Below are 23,354 nucleotides of genomic sequence, written 5' to 3' on the forward strand. Positions count from 1 at the left end.
CAGGATTGTGATGTTTATATTGTTAAGTGTTATATATTTATTTATTTCATAGAGGAAAGGGAAATGTTCAACTACCAAGCAACACTGCAACAAATTCCTCAGATCATTTAATTAAGGTGATAGCAGAGCTTAATATTTCTTACAATTAATATAAAGGTGTTAAAAGTCTGGATAGTTATCCCAATTTTTTTCTGAGTATTTGAAAAAAAATTCCTTAGAAAATAAAGGGATCAGATTAATTTAGGATCCTACTTCCTTGAATAAAAGGTAAATTGGAACTAATGGGTTCATAGATTTTGATCCATATGAAATGTATTTGATCCATATCTAATATGCTCACCTATATCAACATATACTGTCGTTTGAGAAATGAGGTCCAGAAGAGCTAATTAATGTGGAGTTCAATCAATTGGTGAAGCATGAATTCATGTTGATAATAATTCTATGACCTATCTTATTAGTATCGATCATTCTTTGTTACAATATAGGTGTGGATAAAATATATTTGTGATGCGAAAAGTAGATTCAAAGCAAAATCATATTGTGGAACCACTGACAAAAAAAACAGTAGGAAAAGCAGTTCAGGATCTGGCTTCCCAAATCCTCCAAGCCTTGCTGAAACATGTAAGGAACGAGATGACTACTGAGTATGCTCCATGACAGCCTCATTAACTTGGCTGGCTGTCACACAAGACCACTAACCAGTTCCCATTCCATTGGTGTCCAAACTGGTACCCAGGCAAATGAATGCTCTGTTACCCTAAGGGTGTATATACTGAGGCTGCTATTCCTATAACCATGATGACCCCATTGTCATAACCATTCTCTGGAGAAAGATCTTTTTAATTAATATTGCGGTCTCATCCATCTTGCCCCTCCTTGGCTATTAAGTGGTAATGCTGCTTATTGGTGGCTCTGCATCCATTGGTCAGCTATGGTCCTTGCATGATACAGCTATGGTCCTTGCCTGATACAACTTTCCTGCCACCTCCCATAGGGAAGCCAAATTAACTTGAATACTCTGCTCTTTGTTCCTTAAAAAAAGTAGTATACACACTCATTGAAAATTGTGTTTCATTTCAATTGAAGGTGCTGCCAATTAGCAAGCAAATAAGGAAATGGAAACAAGTTTGGGGTATCCTGTGTAGCAGCCTTTTAACATGAACTTCTGGCAGAGAATAGAAGCTTCAGGTTTTGGCCATAGCTTCAGGTCCCATTCACAGTATGGGAGAGTCACTTTCCTGTGATGAGTTCCAATATTAATGAATATGGTTTGATATTATAATCACACATTTTGGATCAATCTTATTGCCCTGCTGCCCCTCTGCATTTTCAGTAAACTCACAGTGTGTTCCAAATTTACTGGTGTGTAAGCCTGATTATTTTTTGGTCTCTGCTGGTAACAATGTGTATGGTAGTAAATTAAACTTAATTAGATTTAAAGAGAATATTTATTTGCATTCAGCCACAAGCAGTTACTCTAGTCCACAACTGTTCCCTTTTAACGAGCTTCCCCTTCTGCTGATGGAGCTAGGTGGAAATTTCTGGGAACTGGGGAATGCTATAATAATTTTCATTTTTAAAAATGTAATTCTCCTTTTCTCCTTAGTTCATGAGGAAACCTCTGTACATACATCAAATAATGTTTTGCTCTGATTACTGTTATGCTTTCATTGGATGATCATTCTAGAGAATCCTAGAGTCTGGGCAAATTAAGTTTTTGTTATTTTCATTATACTGTAATTACACACAAACACACCATTTTATTATGGACTGGCATTTAAATTAAGATGCTGATAATTTCCATATAGTTGAGCTGAACATACCCATCTAGGAGTGGTTATCTCTTAATACAATGAACTTTACCTATTAACAAACATGTGTCAGCTTATATTGTTGATCAGTTTAATTTGAAAATACATAATTGGAAGTAAATCAGGAAAACTAAAAAAAAAATTATAATGTCAAGCATAATATGTCAGCTGGATATCAATGATTTTTTTTCTCTGAGACTGCTGTAATTTGAAAGAAGGGAGTCAGTCCCAAACTTTTTCTCTTTGCTCGTTTTAATAGTTTCAAATCTTTGTAAATATTGTCTATGGAGTTTCAATGAAGATATTTGTAAATACCATTTAAACATAAGTTTGAGTATGACAAAAATAGGAAAGAAAAAAATCGTGCTGAATCAATTTGATCGTGGCTCTGAGAATTAGATTTTAATTTATAGATGAGTTAATGTGTTGTGCTATGATAGATGCTTGGGTTGTGTTTTGCTGAAAAGCTGCTTATAGTGTTGATAAGATCTTTTATAAACACAGCCTATAAAATTGCATGACCACAATTACACCATGATTTGCATTACCTTGCACTAATGCTCAAAGATGGATTTGTCAAAATCATGACAATCTTTAAATTTATTTAAACACCAAAAGTATGTTGATAGTTTTGTTCTAATGTAAGCATTTTATCCAAATATCTGTATGTTAGTCAAGTTTATGTTAATAATTACATAATCTTCCAAAGAAGCTATGTCACTATTGAAGCAAAACAGTACCAACTTCATTTGAGAACAACTTTCTGGATATTCTGTCTCACATTCACTTCAAATATTGTACTCTGAACTTAGTTACTATCAATATCTCACACAGTTAAAATATAGTTTAAAAATATCATGCCCAAATCATTGTTTGTCCATTGGTTATTGATTATGTACCATCAACTTGTTGTTAACTCTTAATGACCACATAATAGATTTTCTCCATGATGATCTACTTCTAATCTAGTCTTTTACATCTTATAAAGGAGCACTCATCAGTGCAGTAACTGAATCCATCCTCTTTTCTGCTGGTCAATCTCTTTTTCTCCCCTACTTTCCCAACATTAGACAAACTTTCCAACCTATCCAGACAGCTAGGTCCAAAGTTTTGCCTTTAGTGACAGCTCTGAGTTGATTTGTTTGATGATACCTTTAATAGTTTTCTTGGCTGGCCATGGTGTATAACAGAATAACAATTAGAAGGAACCTTGGATTTCTTCTCAGGTGTCTTCTCTAACATAAAAATTGAAAAAAAAAACATGAATACATTTCCTATCCTGCTTTTTCAAAGCCTAGCTTTCACTTCCATAGAGTGTCACAGGAAATTCCAAATATTGCATAATTCTGAGGTTGTGCATCATCACAGCAATTTAATATTATTTCCAAGGCCTTCATGGCTACTCTACCAAATGCTAATTTGTGGCATATTTCTTAAGTTTTCCCAATATTTTTAGAACACTCAATTAATTATCAATTGCAAAAACATGTTTTCTTGTAATGCCCAATTTCATCTAGAGATGCACAGGCATTTAACCTGATACAGTATATGATTCTTGCAAATGGAAAAATAATACCCAAAACGGTATGTTTTTATTAGCTCTTTGGTGCTTTCTGAGCTTGGTGGTTTTCTTGCAGTTTGTTACCTAGTTTGATAATGAAATTTTTCTGCAAGAAAACCTCCAAGCTCAGAAAGCACCAAGGACCTCACAAACTTGAGATACAAATATTCTTTTCAATTAGTATTGTTTTTCTTTTTGTCTATTAGGGCTTGTTCCCAGAACCATTGTCCATGCAGAATAATTATTTGCAAGTCCTGAAGATCTTGTGGGAAAAAACCCAGCTTAAGGGAACACATAGTTTTGAAACTGCAATGGTGCAATCTACATTTCCACATAAGAAGGTATTTTTTTCTTATGAGCCTTCAAAGGAGTGGGGTTTGTATGTGTTGTCCTTATTTACTGCAAGAAAAATCACAACCATATCTCTGAATCTGCCTAGAGATGAAAGCAGTTGAATAGTTGGAATTTTTAAGGTGATGTTTATTGTTTGATATGTGAAGCCTTCAAATGAAAAATGATAGAAAATGGTTACAGAGGGTTATCTCCATCTCAATTATCTTTGTTATATGTATGATAATCCCAAAGGTGTTTTTTTCAAGAGGCAGCTGGACTTTCTGGTTTTCTTTGCTTCTCATCCAAGAAGCTTCTTCAATTCTGACTGGATGGTGAGGAATGGAAGGATTTATACTCCTTGCTTGTTGGAACTATTGAAAGAACTGTGTCGTCTTCAAAATCTATATCAAAATTGAACAGCCGTCTTTCAACAGAGGGGGAGGGATATGACAACATCTATCTCCCATCTACAACACAATCTTTTCAATAGTTCCAAGAAGGCTCCACTCAGGTAACCCTGATGACACCGATAAACCTTTAGGTGACCTTAACAACCTGCTAAAAGAATACAAATGACCAGCTGTCTGCAAGGAGTATAAATCCTCCCATTCCCCACCATCCAGTCAGAGGTGTAGAAGCTTCTTGGATGAGAAGCAAAACGTCTTCAAACAAAGGAAAAGCAGAAAGTTCAGTTGCCTCTTGAAAAAAGCACCTTAGGGACAACCATGACCTGAATGACTGAACATCTCCATAGACATGTATGATAATCATACATAGCTGGCCAATTATATGAATAATTTATAATATTGTACTTTCTGATTAGTAAGGTTTTGAGTGCCGTGGCCTCGAAAATTTTAAGCTTGTTGTAATATCCGATATCTTTTTAATCCCTTTCTTTTATATACATTGTTTTAATTTATTGTATCTCACTCTGTGTTCAATCAGTAAGTATAAGGAAATCTTCTGCTCAATTCTTGTTGTTATCCTGACAATAATCATACTGTTTCTTGGCTACAGTCTGGACTGCTTTCTGTTGCCTTTTTATCTATTGCCCAGTCTGGTCTACGGCCCTGAAATTCTCTTGTGGTCTCCCACCCAATTCCTAGTCATAAATAACACTGATTAGTATTAGTAGCCCAGCCTAGCCCTACTGAGATGGGTTAGAAATGTCACTGTATTAATAAAATAAGCATATTTTGTCTCTGAAGATCAGGAACAAAAGAACAATACCCTTTAATTTTTTTCCCATGATGCAGCATTTCTACATGTGATTGCTGTATGGCAACACTAAAATATATGATCATAGAACACAGAATAACAGAAGGAACTGTGGAGGTCTTTTCAAGCAGGAGACCCTATATACCATTTCAGACAAATGGCTGCCCAATCTTTTCTCCACCAATGAAGCACCCACTGCTTCTGGAGGAAAGCCATTTTAATTCTCACTGCCAGGAAAGTTCTCCTTAATTCTAGGCTGGGTCTGAAGTTGAAGCAGACTGACCTTGGCCTATAATTCTTCAAAAAAATTTAAGAATAGTCTGTTGGATGACATTTGGAACCATCTTATTCAGAAACCATCTGCCAGATACCTTCAGGAAGTGCTAATTCCCTTCTCCCGTTGTAGCTCTTCAGCAACTGTTATTCAGAAATATACGGTCTCTGAAAATCCTACCAACCTGCCACAGGTAACATTCATTGTCTTTCATGACTAGAGCACAGTGGCAAAGCAATGCAGAGGAATTCAAGTTCTGATCTTTGCAATGTTTCCATTTACGCCATCTGTTTGTAGAAATGTCTGAGTTTTCTCACTAATCTCTTCCACATGCTGTTGATATATGAACGGAAAATGCAAATAAGCTTTTTTTCTTATTTACAAAGAGAAAGGAGGAAACTCATTTCAAATAGCAGAGAAACTATCATAATGAATTGTTTAGTTCCCTTTTGCAAAGTCACATAGTTGTGGGTTATGGCAAGGACTCCAGAAGAGTAATTATTTGCGCAGGCTCTGTCGTGTCAACCTTTGCCCTTTGAAAAGATTACTGTTTCAAAGCAATTGCATTTTCAAAGATTGTAAATAATACTGTTTCAAAGTCAGCAAGGAATTTCTGGTCAAATCTATTAATCTTTAATTGGGTTCAATTGAATCTCCAGCATGGAATCTGTTTAAAACAAAAACATATTTGAGGTAAGTCTTGACTGCCCACAATTTTTCTTTTTATAACAAGAAAAAATATATTTGCAACCCTAACTTTAAATTGCATAATTGAAACCAAGCAATGAGAAATTCTTTCTCAATCCTTCAGTGATGCCTCGCTTAAAAAAAAAATCTAGAAAACTTTTAGACTAGAAAAATGCTACTTCGGTCATGTAAAAAAAAACCAAATGATCACACTTCATCAAGGAATGTTATCATTTCCTGCTTTGATTACCAAAGGTAACCCACAGCAAATCATCAAATACTTTTAAAAGGCTCCTCGGTTTTATTTGTTTGCCACCCATCTTGCAAAAACACTAGAGAATTCCTGGAAGCCTGGCACTCTGATAAATTGGCCATCAATAGACACATAGACATAAGTAACATCTACCTATTGTGCAAGAGACCATCAACAAGCCAAAAAGGGAATCTAAAAACCAAAACACCTTCTCACCAGCAATCAACACCCAGATGAGTATAGATTAACGCCAAGATTAACATCAGACCAACAATTAAGTAAACAATACTACAATCGGTTTATTGGTGCAGTGATTACAGTGCAGTACTGCAGGCTACGTCTGCTGACTGCCAGCTGACTGCAATTTGGCAGTTCAAATCTCACCAGGCTCAAAGTTGACTCAGCCTTCCATCCTTCCAAGGAGGGTAAAATGAGGACCAAGTTTGTTGGTGGCAATATGCTGACTCTGTAAAGCACTTACAGAGGGCTGTAAAGCACTGTAATGCCGTATATAAGTCTTAAGTACTAAGTGCTATCAAGGAACTGCCAATCAAGGCAACAGTAAGCAACCCATCAAAGAACCTGTAAGATTACCCCCACTAACACTGACAGGCAATCCATTAAAATATAAACGTAGAGCAAATCCATTCCTTACTAGCGCTTATGTTACCTAATTAGGATAATGAAATATCTACAAGAAAACAACCATGCTCAGAGAGCACCAAAGCACCTCATTTCAACCCTGAGCTACAAATACTGTCCTTTATTGATACTATCTTAGTACATACAGTTATAATGTGAAAGGTCTGTTATCATCCCTGTCCTCATATCCACCTGGTTCACAGAATTTTCCAGATTCCCATACATAATCTTTGCCTATATGCAATCTTCATTTTCCGCTACTTCTTTCATTTTCTTATCAAGAAAAAAAAAGGAATAGATGAGAAAATAGTGGAGTAGCCCAAGATTTTTCCCCCCTACCTTGGTAGCATTAGATGAGTTTCTCGAAGGAAGGCTACAAAGTCAATCTGGAAACATTGCACTCACTTCCAAGAAAGTAAGTTTCTGATTGTGCCTTAAACTTATTTAATTCTAAAATTAAGGGACTCTATTTGGCATTGGCTTTTTGTACATACAACTATGATAGCTATCCTGCTGAATCCCAGCATGATGAAGAGAAGAATTGCAATTTTACTTTCAGCTCTATGGCAACACATCTGGATTGTATCCAACAAGATCTGTATCCATTCCCTTCAGATATGAATTCCATCAGCATGCTTGACTGCATGCATTGCAAGCATGAGGGCAAGCATAGAACTAGTTTGACATTTTCAATCCACATGTAACTATTATTGCTGTGAGTATGAAGTTATTCCATACCACATTATTTTTGCTTCCTTTGTAAAGCTGGAAACCTATTAGCCTCAATTGCTGATGTAAACACATTTTAACAGGCCATATAGCTTCCTTTGGCAGCAGGCCACTTAAACTGCCCTGCGACATAAATCTGTCAGACTCCACTGGTTTCAAGACAAGAATCTCCCTTTACAGTCAAAGATCTAGCTTAAACAATTTTCCCTGAGAAAATACTTCTAACAGAAAAGTGACCGTGAAGAGGTAAATTGATGAACAGCAAGGAAAAGCTAAATAAATCTGATTGGGGTGGGATGGGGTGTTGTTTTAATTTACAGCTGGTCAATTTTAACATAATAAAGCACGGCAACTATATCACTTAATCAGAAAGAGCCAGATGTTTTATATCAGTCAAATAATTTTGAAATGCCTGGCATTCTGAACATCGCTAAAAACTCTTCACTGGGGATTCTTTTAAAAAATGTTTTAAATATTTCCTTTTTTTCCCTAGTTGATTGAAATAGCTCTTTTAAACATTTGTCATAATTACTCAGGAAGTGGGGGATAGGAAAACCTTATCCTTCACTATCTGGCATGATTTCCTCAACCTGGATAAATGTCAGTCTTTGCTGGAGACCATGAATATATTTGATTATATTGTATTGTGCTTTGTAGAAATTGCTGTCAGGCATTTTCATGTAGTTACCATTATATCCTACAGCAGTGTCTATCAACCTTGGCATGTTGAAGATACGTGGATTTCAACTCCCAAAATCCCACAGTAAGCATGCTGGCTAGGGAATTCTGGGGGTTGAAGGCCACATATCTTCAAGATGCCAAGATGGTGAATTACTGTGCTAGAGTGTCCACTTGCATATCTTCGGTGCAGTGACAGAAAAAAAATGACCCCTTCACAATTTTTAAACCTACCAGTTTTGATTCTGACAGATATACAAAAAATACCCAACATGCAGATGTTTAACCAAACAGATACTTTCCAGGATTTTGCACCATAGTTCAATATCTAGCAATAGATGTGGAATGGGACAACTAACCACAGCTGACTCACCCTAACTAACTCACTGTGATCAACTCAACATGGGTCAACTCGCCGCAGGAAAATTCAATGTGGGATAATTCAAGAGAGGGACAAGTGAATCGCAGCAGTGAATCGCCTTGCTTTGGGTTTGAACCTTCTGAAGTTAAAGATCCTCGAGGCTGCAGTGAACCAGAGCATGGAGTCCAAGCAATGGAGCAAGCGTAGCATGCCCAGATACTCCCTGCATAGAGCCAGGTCGAGGGCATGGGTGCATTTGCGAGAGGTTGCCCACCACCACCACTTCTTCCTGGCATGCCAGCTGCAAGGGCCAGCTGCTCTGCTGATTCAGATACTGGTTCTCCACCTCCGGCTTCCCCAAATGCAAAGGGATGGAAGGGGAAGTGGTTGGCTTGGGGTTAAGTTCACTTAAGGCAGGGGTGTCCAAACTTGAGAACTTTAAGACTTGTGGACTTCAACTCCCAGAATTCCCCAGCCAGCTATGCTTTAAGACTTGTGAACTTCAACTCCCAGAATTCTATGCTGGCAGAATTCTGGGAGTTGCAGTCCACAAGTCTTAAAGTTCCCAAGTTTGGACACCCCTGACTTAAGGTTTGCTTGCATGGAAAGGAAAAGGACAGATTTGGAGCTGAGACCGAGAGAGGGGAGAAGGGAGGCATTGGGGAAAGAAAAAGCAGACGTGCTGAGGAAGATGAGAAAAGGAACAAGCTCAACCATGCTCCTAACCATTTCTACTGGGGAGTCAACTTTTAAGTAAAGTTATTGCTCACCCCGGAAGTAGGCATACAAAATTAGCCTCAAAATCTCACCAGCTGATTCGCCACCATTTTACTGTTTCTTAATTTTGTTTATATGGTGGAACTAAGCAGATTGAAGTTGGATATGTTGCTTGATTGGAAAAACCTTAGATTGGTCAAGGTATCGCAGTTGAGTGGTCAATTTGCGCACAAAAATGAGTTTAGGGGCTGACAGAGGTTTATTCCAGCTCTGGCGTGCTTTCTCTCTGTGTTTTTAAGACAAAAAGGACGCTTTTAAGGGGTGGCACATATGGCAGGCATTCAACCTGAAGGCTGCTGCTGACAACCCATATTTCCACGTTTAGCTCCCTGTGGTGGAATGGGAACAAATGGCCTGATCCCGTGAATCCCCAAGGAATCCTTCATTGATCAGCTGGGGAAATGCCCCTGGACCAATTGAACTGAAAGAATTATTTCTGGCTGAGGAAATAGCCCCTGAGAAATCTGGGACCTCTTTTAAAATGAAGCTGCTGAAGAACTCCAAACCCTTCACTTCCTCTTCCAGCCCTGCACATTTGGTGAGTCCAGAGGCCAGTCCCTAGATGTCAGCAGAGCAGCTGGCCCTCACAGTGGGCATGCAAGGAACACACAACAGTGGCAACAGGCTTACTCTCACACGTGCACCACAGCCTCGGCCTGGATCAGCACAAGGACTACCTGGGTGTGCTGCACTTGCTCCATGGCTGATGGAGCACACACCTTGGCTGATAGGCAACTGGGACTTCACGCTCTGCTCTGTCTCCAGCTTCAAGGACTTCTAACGTGAGAAGATTCAAACCAGTGGTGAAATTCAATTTTTTTTTACTACCAGTTCTGTGAGCATGGCTTGGTGGTTATGGTGTGGCTTGGTGGGCGTGACTTGGTGGGCGTGGCAGGAGAAGGATACTGTAAAATCCCCATTCCCTCCCGATAAGCTGGGACTCAGAAGGCAGAGAATAGATGGGGGTGGGGCCAACCAGAGGTGGCATTTACTGGTTCTCCGAACTATTCAAAACTTCCATTACTGGTCCTCCGAACTACTCAAAATTTCCGCTACTGGTTCTCCAGAACCTGTCAGAACCTGCTGGATTTCACCCCTTGTACAAACTTAAAGCAAGACAAGGCCTGTGCAATTCATTTGTCTCTCTCTCTTGAGATATCCCACATTGAATTGTCCCATGGGGAGTTGACTGCGGTGGGTCAACTTATCTTACAGCAGAATAAGTGGCAAGTCAGCTGTGGCAAGCTGTCTTGAACCTAACAGATGATGGTAGAAAAATGGCTTGCAAAAGTTATGGATACTGGGAAAATTGCCTAGAAAAATAGATATACTTATAGGAAAGTCACATAAATATGTGAATAAGTATCAATCCACTTATCTGCCAAATATCAGAATTCAACATTCTCTTATAAGATGAGATATTAAATGCAAATCAAATTGACAGAACCATCCAGGTTCAACCCCTTTAGCAGGGGGTTGGACTAGAAGACACCCAAGGTCCCTTCCAACTCTGTTATTCTGTTATCTGTTATGTCTGAGTCACTCAGAAGTAGAATCTGTTATCATCATAAAAAAAATGTGTTCCTTCTGTGCAATCCTGTGAATGCTTCCTTAACTTCCACTGAATTTAATGGAATTTCTTTCTAAATGCACTTGCGCAAAGTTGAGCATTGTGCATATAATTGTGTGAGTTATTAATATTTTAATACTAAACTATTAATACTAATTGTTAAAATTGTTGCTAAAACATGGTGTGTTTACCTTCCACTGGTATAATTTTAAATTTATCCCATAAGCAAATTTGTGTAAATTATTTCAATGATTTAAGTATGTAATTATTATTGACTGCTGCATATGACCAAATCCATGTATGTCAATCAAAACGGTCTGTATGTCTTTTTTAAAATAAACTTGCACAAAGGATTGTGTTTTAATTTTCAGTTATGTACATGTCACAGAAAATATTTTTATAGTGTAATTCAAATTTGTTGGTGCATAAATTGTTTCCAGATGTATTTATATCCTTACAGATTTCCGGTCAATTGCTTCATGGATATTTTCAAAGGACGGCAGCTATGTTGCTTTTAGAACAAACATTGCAACATTTTCTCAATCCATTGCAAAATCATTTGTATTGGCTTATAATGTCACTTGTCAGGGAGAAATTACTCATTCCTGTACTTTGGGAGATCCACAAAAGCTAAGTAGGGCAGCTACTTTTATCATTCACATTTATCATTCAGCAGAGGGAGGGGGGATTTTCAGTAGAACAGTGCCACAGTTCATTATAGGACATCTTAAAAGGACATGCAAAACAAATAGAAAGAGAAAACTTCTGTGAACAAGAAAATAGGAGATTTCCACAAAAATATAGTGATGTCTTTATTAGAGAACAAAGCTGGACATTGACTTTGCCTCCAGGTTCTGTAGATATTGTCAAATGAGGGACAATATCTACATGCACAATCAAACATGTGATGTCAAAGGGTGAAATTTTCTTCATAGAATCATGGAGATGACTTATTACAGTTGGAATTATGCAGAGTTTCAAGTCTTTTTCTGCTTGGAAGAGGACAGAACCTTCTTCATACAAATAGACAAAAAAACTATGGTGCTTCCACTCTACCGTAGATCCATATAGTGGATACAAAGAAGTACAAATGATCTGGGAACAGGATTTCTGGATAGGATGAAGTCATCCTTTGTTTACAGTTCCTATTGCTGTTATCAAGACTGGAACAGCAGTCTTTTCTTCAACAAAATAATGGATGGACCATAAAGAAAAAATGGATGGCCTTATTTTAGCTTTGACTGCCACAATGGACTCCCTGAGCTGTGATCGCTCCAGTGGGGTATTACCATTAAAACCCATATAAATCCAGATTCCAACATGTTGACGAGAACATGATTTTTCTTCTCCATTTTTTACCGCGTCTACAATTGCACTCAATAATTTGCAGGTGGTTTATGTTTTATCATTTTAATTAGAAATGACTTGGAAAGCTGATAACATGTACAGATATTCATACCATTGTGATGTCATAGTATTCTTCAGCTTCTTAATCTATTAATGAAACAAATTTCTCTAGGCTTTTATGACAGTTTCTCCACAATTAATATTTTAGACTGATGCATAAGAAGAATCTCTCTAAGAAAGATTTGCTGTGGGAAGGCTGCTTTTTTATTATTATTATTATTATTATTATTATTATTATTATTATTATTATTATTATTATTATTATTATTATTATTATTATTATTTTCTTTGGCTAAACTGAGTACCTTGTGCCATAATCACTTGAAAATAAGTGCTGTGATTTCATATGACTTTGGATGTGTGAAGAATCTAAACAGGGATACAAAGCCTTAACTTACTAACACATTTTGCCATCATTTTGCCTATCTCTCATGATGGTTGAAGTATCACATTGGTTATTAAAGAGAGATCACTCTTTGGTATGCTTTTTTTTTAGTATGGAATATATTTTTAGTATGTAATATTTTTTTTAATACGATCAAAAAGGTCAGCAGTTTGGCAATTCAGGTCTAATACAGATCTCCTATGTGAGCAGGGGATTGGACCCTTTCAACTCTGTTACTGTTACTTTGGGCAGTGTTGGGCTTCAGGATTTAGTGACTGTGATCTACACAACAGATTTCCTGATATTTTGCCAGCAACTGTGTCTGCATCCTCAGGGTAGCATAGGATGCCAGCCACAGTTGCCAGCCAATCATCATAAAATCTGTTATCTGAACCACAGTCACTAAATCTTGAAGCCCAGCAGTATCCAGCAGATACCCACTATAAGATTACACCATGGAGATATTGTTTGCTACTTAGAAGCAGAGGGAAGCCATGATATTTTTCATTTTCCTACCATTATTAAGACTGCATGGTTACATGTTCATGCCATATTATACTAAATATGCATAGAACATGGGAAACAAATGGGAAGTCATAGCGTAAGAGAAGGGATGTGGAATTAGAGTAAGATGAACAGAGAAGGAAAGCCACATTATGCTGTCACAATGAATTTCCACCCTTTTGCACTCAGCTTGCACACAAATACAAAAAGGGCAGAACTTGCATGATGCTTAATACTGTTTCTATCCTTTTAATGAAAGCCTCCAATGTTGCAGATGTCTCTGATTACAGAAGTTCTCACCTCACCTACAGATTCATAGAATAGAGCAGAGCAGAGCAGAGCAGAACAGAACAGAACGGAACAGAGCTGGAAGAGATCTTGGAGGTCTTGTACCCTGTTAGATATTAACACAGGCTACTATGGTTTCCACGCCAGTCCTCTGTTTAGGCGGGAACAGAGGTTCAATCTGATTGGTCGAGAGGTCTGATAGCTCCCTATAAAAGGAGAGCTGTCAGACCTAACTGCTGCTGGATTGTACAGACTTGACTGTTGTAATAAAGAGCTGTTGTTGCGTTAAACCTGAGTCTGCCTTCTCATTGCCCTATCTAACAACTCACTGCTCAAGCAGGAGACCCTACCATTTTATACAAATGACTGTCCAGTCTTTTCTTTAAAACCTCCAGTGATGGAGCACCCACAATGTCTGAAGGCAAGCTGTTCCACTGGTTAATTGTTGTCACTGCTAGGAAGTTTCTCCTTAATTCCAGGTTGCTTCTCTCCTTGATTAGTTTCCACTCATTATTTCTTCTCCTGTCCTTTGGTGCTTTGGAATACTGAATGATAGTTCTTTTACTCCCCCTTATGCATGTACACTCCTCTCAAATAATAATATCACTTGTCCATTAAGAAAATGCAACAGAAAGGGTGAATTGGGGGGGGGGTGTCACAAAGCCCAGAGAATGCCTTTTTTGGATACAAACCTCACTAGAGGTGGGGTGGATTTTGATTCCATACAAATGATACATACATACAACTGGGTGAAAAATTGCATAGAGTCTGGGAGAAAAAGACTTTTGCCTGAAACAGTAGAAAACACCCACCAAAATTCTCAAGTTAGTTCAAATATTATATTATCGTATATTTAATATTTTTAGCTAGAACTAAAGATGTTTGCAAAACACCATCAGAAGAGTTTCACCATACATCTTATATAGAGATAAAAGGATGAATCCGGTGCTTATAAATGTTTAGTTCACATTCCAATCACTGTAAGGAATTTAACTTTATTGCTTTACTTATGCAGGCATCAGTTGCATGACAGTCAACTCCATTCTTATTTCCCCCCATTTTTTTAAAAAAAAAACTTGCTTAGGATCTGGACCACGTACAATTACACCTGGAAGAAGTGAGGTTCTTTGATTTATTCAGTTACAATGAAGAAGTGGGGGCTTGGCAATGTTTCATGTGTAACAATCCTGACAAGGCAACAGGTAAGAGATTTTTCTGCATAAGAACTGAGTGATATAAATAATACAGATTCAGAATCTAATGAAGGGCGTTCTGCATAAAATATATGAATTATGCAATCATGTTATTAACAGTGAGCCTCTTTGGTATAGCAATTAAGGTTTACCTTTTTGTCTGAAATGGTATATTTCCTGCCTGAGCAGGGCTTAGACTAGAAGAGCTCCAAGATCCCTTCCAACTCTGTTATTCTGTCCTGTCCTATCTTATCCTATCCTATCCTATTCTGTTCCTTTGTCTTGCTTGGAAAACATGGTTGTACTTGACCTAAGCAAGGTTAGGTCATTATCATCATCATCAGAAAAAAAAAGAACAAATTAAATGTGACATTGAAAATGAAATCTTTTTGGATAGTCTCTTAATATTCGCAGTCTGCCAGATCACTTCTAAACTTGCACGTTTATATGTGTTTTCAATAGTGAAGTTTGATCATTTCCATAGGGCAGATTTCAATTATTGACAAGTTTTGTTACTTTACAGATCAGTAAAGGGTATGCCATGCGGTTGAATAAATGAAACATATAAATTAGAATGCTTCATTATTGCCAATTGAACAGAATTAGAGATGGTTGGTTATTTTGGGATTCTGTCCAATTCACTTCTCTTAATGACAGAAAAGAACAGTTTCTACAAGCAGAATCAGAAGAGTGCAATTCTCTTTCCCTCCCATAGCCTTTTCAATGCCTCCATAAGAACAGATTAGGGTGGAGGGTATTATTGTAAAGAGAGAAGTTCTGTCATAGTATTCAATACACAATATAATAGAATTCTGTATTGAATACTAATATAATTTCAGGATTTGCAGAGTGTGAAAATATAATGGCCACATTCAAACATCGAATCTAAAATTTGAGATTCCATATTTGATAAATTTGATGCCTGAGGCAATTCCACCATACTGGAAGAAATGCAATAAAAGCCCTTGTCTTATAAACATATAATACATGTTTAGTTGAACACTCTTGATGCTGCTATTTTACTTTTTTAATATTGATAGTTAGCATATTGTTTACATAAACTTAATAAACTTAATAAAATTTTGCCAAGCAAATCAAGCATTTTTGTTTCGTTCTGTTTTTTTTTAAGCGATTAGTTTCCTTGTCAATTTCTGTGTCTTCTGGGTAAGACCTCAGTAAAGTGGAATTGTACTAATTATTCTTTGGGGCCAGTATGTTTGTGCTGGAAACAATTCACTGTTTTGGGCAGATGGAGTTATGAGAAGTAAAACAGTTGCCAGTTAAAATGACTTGCCATTAGAAGATGTGAAGCCATTGAAATGATTCAGCAGGATGGAAACAGCTGGCAATTAAGGAGTTTGGACAACTCTTTAATGCTGACTGTTGGCTATCATGCAGAGATGAAAACTTTTTTAAAATTCCACTAATGTCATACAGCCTTGTATCCGTTAAGTGCTTTTTATTGTATTTCAACTGGCTCAGTTTTGCTTCAGAATTTATTATATGACATTTCCAAAGGCAAATGTATTCATTTCCCTCAGTAGCACATCTGTTTAAGAGTATGATCTAGACAGAGTTATTATTTGGTTAAAGTGTTGTTTTTTGCAACGCCTAAACAAAGTAAATTAAAACTGAAATCATAACCACACCAACCAGAAGAATGTATTATTGATATTAATAAGATTAATAAGAATATAAAGAGTTACAGTAAAAGTAGCGATGTCATTCTTTTGTTCTGAAACATATAATACAAGTTCAAACTTGATAATATTGTGGCATATTTTGATCCTAGTGCCGTTTCTTTACGATGTATACTAATAGTTCTTAAGAGTCTGCACAATCAAATTCACTTTAAATATTTTTCCTTCTATTTCTTTTCTCTCTGCCCCCCAATTCTACATGGTACATCCCAATTCTAAATATATGTATGCTTACAGATTTATTTTATTCCTTTATATTTTATTCTTCTGCTGTTATTTTACCCAGAGTAGAAGTAATAGCTAAAAATACATGTAGAAAGCAGTAGAAAACTGGTCTGTACAGTATTGGTCCTACATGCTTAATTAAGTTCTGCTTCATTGATCAGTGAAATGTTTGTTGACATAACTGCCGACAATATTCACAGGTACACCAATTTTATTTATGCCCCCTGTTGTTTCTATGCATTACAAATTTGGGTTTCCATTCAACTGTACCGGCTTTTTTGAAATGTTCTGTAGCTAATCGCTTTTGGCAGTCCATGGAAGCGACATAGTATGCTTTGAACATGCTCATAGGAAATATTAACTGTGATGTCTTTGGTGCTCTCTGACCTGGATGGTTTTCTTGTGGATGTTTCATTACCAAACTAAGTAGCATGAACAGTGGGAGAAAGCAGTGTGGTTTGGAGTCAAGGAATACGGTACTTCCACAAACACTGACAGGGCCAGCCACTAGTTTATAAAAATAAGAGCAAACCCACTCACTTTTAGCACTGACCTAAGTAATGAAATATCTGCAAGAAAACCATCAAAATCAGAGAGCATCAAGGACCACACAATTCAACCCTGAGTTACAAGTATTCTGTTCTATTGGTAATTGATCAACTGCTTCTCAGCCACTGTGGTTCTTTGAATGTGATCAGAAAAACCATCCCTGTTTAGGTAATTATTCTTGGGGTAAAAAAGGTGGTCTCCCCTATTTTTCCCAAAACTATTCAGCCTTAGATAATCTGATGGTGACCACGAAGATACAGGAATGCCCCACATGGAGACAAGCACAAATGAATGGAGAAGGATAGTCAGTGATAAGCAACATATTCTTTTTACTGCAGTTCAAATACCTTAATATATTGATTGTATATTAAAGTCTGAATATTGCTTTTGCAGATCTGGATTCTTAACTTCTTAGTAGGTTGTCGACATCATGAATTTCCTAAAGAGCATGTGGTGGCTGCTTTTAATAGTTCTTAGGAACAAAGTTCAGCTAAAAAGCCATTTAAGAGCTCTAAATGTATATAGTTTTATCAATACCTGTCTCCCTCTGTTATTTAAAAGTAACCAATGAGAGATAGAGAGAGCGCAAAACACTCTAATGTAGAACATACTGAATCAAATGTTTGATATAAGAAAACAGACTATATCAGGGGCTTTCTTTACTCATTTCCTGCTGTCATAGCCAAAAATGAAATAGATTTATTTTCTGAATAGTCATCTTCTATATGGAGAGTGTTTTTTTTTTTTTTTGCAGACAACTAGAATCCGTGCTCTTAAAATATATTTTAGAGACCATGTATATTCGTCAACATGAGTCTTTCTGGATATGTTGTACTACAATTCCCATTATTCCTAGCAAGGACATCTGGAAGGGCCTGATAGGACTTTGATCTTCAGCTAATAGTTTACTTTTCAACTTACACCACCAGCATATCTTTTATTTGTTTATACTACATATCTCATTCTCATAAGTACAAAAATGCTATGTAATATCTGTTTAAAAATAGCTTATCTATTTAGTTATGTATCTTTTGCTATGGATATTAGAGCAAGGATAAGAAGGAGAGAACATGAGATTCCATTCCTGGTGACAGTTTCTTTTAATATCTATTTAAAAGAAGTTTTTTTTAATAAAACACACACACACACACACACACCACTAGAATCTTACATCCTGTTTCATCAGTTTAATCGTGAGATAACCTAAAGACAATTTGGACATGCACAAATGCCATTTACACATACAGTTCCATTCAAACCATATAGACTCATTCATACCATACTTACTCATTTATGCATTAAATACACATTCCATTCATATTCCTTTTCCTCAATCAGAAACACAGATTTCCCATTATTTATAAGGATTAAGAAGATCACGGTGCCTTCTCTGCTTTTCCTCCCAACCCTACATTTTCCCTCATACAACTGAAAGAATTAATTAGGGTTTTCTAATGAATACTGGGGGGGGTGGGGACTTTATAGTTGACCGGGAAATACTTTTAGAAAATACAACAATGTAATTTCTGTCTAATGTGAGTTTGGGTTGAACCTTGCAACAATTTACATTTCAGCATTTTTTTACCTAAACCTATACTATATAGTGCAGGAGTGTCCAAACTTGGGAACTTTAAGACTTGTGGACTTCAACTCCCAGAATTCCCCAGCCAGCCTGGCTGGGGAATTCTGGGAGTTGAAGTCCACAAGTCTTAAAGTTCCCAAGTTTGGACACTCCTGATATAGTGGTACCAATGAAGGCTAATATTTGTAGCTCAGGGTTGAAATGAGGGGTCCTTGGTGCTCTCTGAGCTTGATTGTTTTCTTGCAGACGTTTCATTACTCAAACTAGGTAATATCATCAGTGTTAGACTAACATTGGTGGTGTTGCCTTGTTGGGTAATGAAACATCTGCAAAAAAAAAACAACTAAGCTCAGAGGGCACCAAGCTAATATATAATGGCTTAGTGAACATATTGTAAATGTGAAAATAAGTAAAAACTATGTGATCTAAATTAATTATACAGTTCGATCCAAAGTTGGGCTTGGGGGAAACAGAAGAATGGAATGGAATGGAATGGAATGGAATAGAATAGAATAGAATAGAATAGAATAGAATAGAATAGAATAGAATAGAATAGAATAGAATAGTTGGAAGGGACCTTGGAGGCCTTCTAGTTCAACCCCCTGCTTGGGCAGGAAACCCAGACCACTTCAGACAAATGGTTCTCTAATCTCTTCTTTAAAACTTCCAATGTTGGAGCATTCACAACTTCTGGAGGCAAGTTGTTCCACTGATTAATTGTCCTAATTGTCAGGAAAGTTCCCATGAGTTCTAGGTTGCTTCTTGTTTTGTTTGTTTTGTTTTGATTGGATTTATATGCCGCCCTTCTCCCAAAGAACTCAGGGCGGCGTACAACATTAAAAAACACACATCCCAAAAGTTAAAAAGAAGTTAAATACATATCCAAAAAAACCAAACCGAATTTATAAGACAATACATTTAAAATAAGTTAAAATTAACAGGCCAGGCCGGCTTGCTGGAAAAGCCAACTTTTTAGGGTGCGTCGGAAGGACCGGAGGTCAGGGATTATGCGAAGCTCCGGGGGCAGCTCATTTCAGAGGGAAGGCACTCCCACAGAGAAGGCTCTTCCCTGGGGGTCACCAGCCGACACTGTCTGGCTGACAGCACCCTGAGGAGGCCAACTCTGTGGGATCGTACTGGACGGTGGGAGGCTACTGGTGGCAGTAGGTGGTCTCGCAGGAACCCTGGGCCTAAGCCATGGAGCGCTTTAAAGGTCATAATTAATACCTTGAATCGCACCCGGAAAACAACTGGCAACCAGTGCAGGCCGCCTAAAAGAGGTGTAACATGGGAGCACCTAGGTACCCCCATGACAACCCACGCGGCCGCATTCTGGACCAGCTGAAGCCTCCAGGTGCTCTTCAAGGGCAGCCCCATGTAGAGAGCGTTGCAGTAGTCCAGGCGAGTCCAGGCTTCTCTCCTTGATTAGTGTCCACCCATTGCTTCTTGTTCTACCCCCAGGTGCCTTGGAGAATAGTTTGACTCCCTCTTTGTGGCAGCCCCTGAGATATTGGAACACTGCTAGCATGTCTCCCCTAGTCCTTCGTTTCATCAAAAAAATAATCTAAGCAGGTTCAGAACAAGAGGAGAGTCCACCAGAAACATCAAGATCATGCTCTAGATTGAGAAGTGAAACAGGGTCATCCTTGATGAAGACTATGGCAAAATTCTTCCATATTTTTACCAGGAATGCTGCCTGGATATCTGGCTAGTGACCATGAGCCAAGACTCATTCTAAGACAACTTTACTGGGTTTTTTTAAACTACAAAACATGCTTTCCGGGACTGAAGTAGCTTTGAACAGTGGACTGCCCAAACATGATTTGTAATATTTTAAGCAGCAATTTTTTATTCTTTAAACCTCTTCTTGTGTAATCTTATCATTCGAAGAGAGTTTATGTAGCTCAGGTGTTGAACTGTTGAGTCTTTGGTGCTTTCTAAGTTAGTCAGGTAAGGAAACATCTGCAAACAAATCACCAAGCTTAACATTAAGGACTCCATAATCTCATCGTACAGAATGCTTTAATTTGCAGTGAGTTCAAATCAAGGACGTGTCATGATGTGACAAAATTGATTGATTTCAAGAAGCAAAGGAAAGTTGGACAAAATTAGCATTGGATGGAAGACCATGCAGAAATGTTACGGCTATAACCTGTTCTGAGGGAAAAAATTTTTTAAAAAAACCACCAGAAGGCAGCAAAAGGAAGCTCTTTCTATATTGTTGCCAAGAAAACTACATGAACATAGCTACAGTACAAGAGCCAGGATGAACTTGAAGGAGATTTTATCTTTATCTTACAATCAGGCCTAAAGAAAGGAATGATGGCTCCAAGAGAGCAGAGTCAATAATCACAGAACGTATTTGCAGGGGTAATGGATTTTTCCCCCCATCTTTCATCCATTTGTTGTGTAGACAGCAATGCATGAGTCATGGTAGAGTTTTCTGCAAGTCTATTTTCTGAAATAGCCTTATGGATATATCTGTCATGGGATCAAAGCACAGGCAGCTAAGAACTGATATTGCTTTCATTAATGCTAGTTCGACCTTCCAATAAATCCACTGATGCTATTCTACCTAATTTGCAAAAGCTTAAAGGGAAAGAATTGGTTCAGTGAAATTGTGAAGCTGGAGGCTTTATGGGAATGGTGTCAAGGATTACAGAGCTGATTAAAAAATGTTTCAGGACATTCTGTTTCCTTGATCATTTCTTCAGGCACCTTTTGAAATGCTGGGCTCCTTGCTCAATGTCTCCTGCATTTTGGAGAAGATACAAAAGGTATTTTAAGATGGTCAAAAAGATATTCCCTGTTCTCTATAATTTTCTTCCCGTACAAATGAGGACTATCAGATCTCAACTACAAAAGTCCAGATAACCACTAAGTGAAGAAAAGAATTAAAATTGTCAACGATTCTGATCATCTGGACTTTGTTTTAATAGGTCTGCTATGAATACAATGGTTCATGCAGCTCATAATAATATCTGGAATCAGTCCTATAAGAGTAGAGTAGAACTCACTTCTTTCTCTATCCATTTAAAAGTATAAATACTTTGTAAAAGTTTTGAATGTTTCAACATCTCCCACAATTTGTGTCATATTTTTTTTTAAAACACTAGCTTGGAAACTAATAGTCCTGTTATACAAACTTAAGTTTATTGTTATATCATAATTTCAGGCTGGCCTACAGTAACCTCTAAAACTAAAAGACAATGCATTATGTTCTGCCTATTGTTTCAGATTTGTGTTTGTAGACAGCAACTCAACTTTAGGCTAAATACATACATACATACATACATACATACATACATACATACATACATACATACATACATACATACATACATACTTAAATCCAATTTTGTTGTCCTGATTCAACATTTAAGCCAGATTTCTCCATTATTGCTGAGAGTTTAAAAGATACCATTATATTATTGTGGAAACTTTAGGTTGATGTGTCTGATCAAGACACCTTTTAAGATTACAGATATAATTTATAAAAGCTTTTCATAATTTTAAAAATCCTTACATATAAATGTTGAAGAGATGAAAATTTCTTTCCTCATATGCTTGCTTCAGTTTGTATCGATTTCAGTTGAAGAACATTTAAAAATTTCTCAAATCTGGATTCATTTGCAGTCTGAAATGGTATAGTACATTCTGCCATGTCAGCTTTTCATCACAAGAGTCTTAATTTTCTGTGCTTTATATACCCAAATCCTGATGAATGAAGGACCTTTGGCAAGGGTGTGGTACATGAAAAGTCACTATATTTATTTCTATTTTTGTTGACATTTCTGATATTGCAGAAAGATTTCCCCAAAAGTAATGTATGTGGGGGAAATGTTTACTGTCCAGTTAGACAAATACTTAAACATTTACTCTCCTTAATCCTTTCCACATAAACATGAGTTTAGGGTGTGTGTGTGTGTGTGTGTGTGTGTGTGTGTGTGTATCCCAAAACCCAGCCTGAAGATGGCAAGTGAGACCTCGCGGAAATGTTGCCAAGACAATCTCAATCTTACATGGGAAAAGACCCGAATACAACAAGACCAGCATATATATATATGTGTGTGTGTGTGTGTGTGCGCGCGCGCACACGTATATGTATATGTATTTGTGTTACAACCCCTGGTATGCCCAAATATGGGAGGGAGCTCACTACTCCCCCTTTCTGTCCTTCGGTTCATTACAGAAGACCATCCAGGCAGAAAACCATATTTTTTTTATTTTTAATGTTGCCTTTGCTATGTTTGTGTTGTATTTGTGCTGATAAATAAATAAAGGGAGACTAGTATAGATCTATTTCAAGCTATTTAGCTCTCAACAGCTAGCCATACCCTTACTGGGATTTGAACCTGGGCTGTATTACATATTAGGCAGTTATATTAGCCACTAAGCCACAGGCTCTCCTCCTTATCAGCTGAGCCAGGGAAATGGGTATGTATTTGTGTTACAACCCCTGGTATTTGGGCATCCTGGTCATAATAAATATGAGCATTATGACCGTCATAAATATGAGTCAGTTGCCAAGTGTCTGAATGTTGATCGTGTGACCATGACAACGGCACAATGGTCGTAAGTGTGGAAATGGTCATGTCACTTTTTTCAGTGCCATTGACATTTT

The 23,354-nt window shown here is 37.4% G+C and overlaps 1 protein-coding gene across 5 annotated transcripts in view; it reads left to right on the forward strand.

The window, feature by feature from the left end:
- VEPH1 (ventricular zone expressed PH domain containing 1) overlaps positions 1–23,354 on the forward strand; it is a 153,802-nt gene that overhangs the window by 121,867 nt on the left and 8,581 nt on the right. For all 5 annotated transcript variants that reach the window (XM_081956339.1, XM_081956335.1, XM_081956337.1 and 2 more), the window contains exons 10-11: positions 3,582–3,716; positions 14,566–14,683. In XM_081956339.1, the coding sequence (XP_081812465.1) occupies positions 3,582–3,716; positions 14,566–14,683 (253 nt within the window). The remainder of the gene's footprint in view (positions 1–3,581; positions 3,717–14,565; positions 14,684–23,354) is intronic.

Source organism: Natrix helvetica, assembly GCF_964273705.1.
Source record: "Natrix helvetica genome assembly, chromosome: 5".
Lineage (NCBI taxonomy): Eukaryota > Metazoa > Chordata > Lepidosauria > Squamata > Natricidae > Natrix > Natrix helvetica.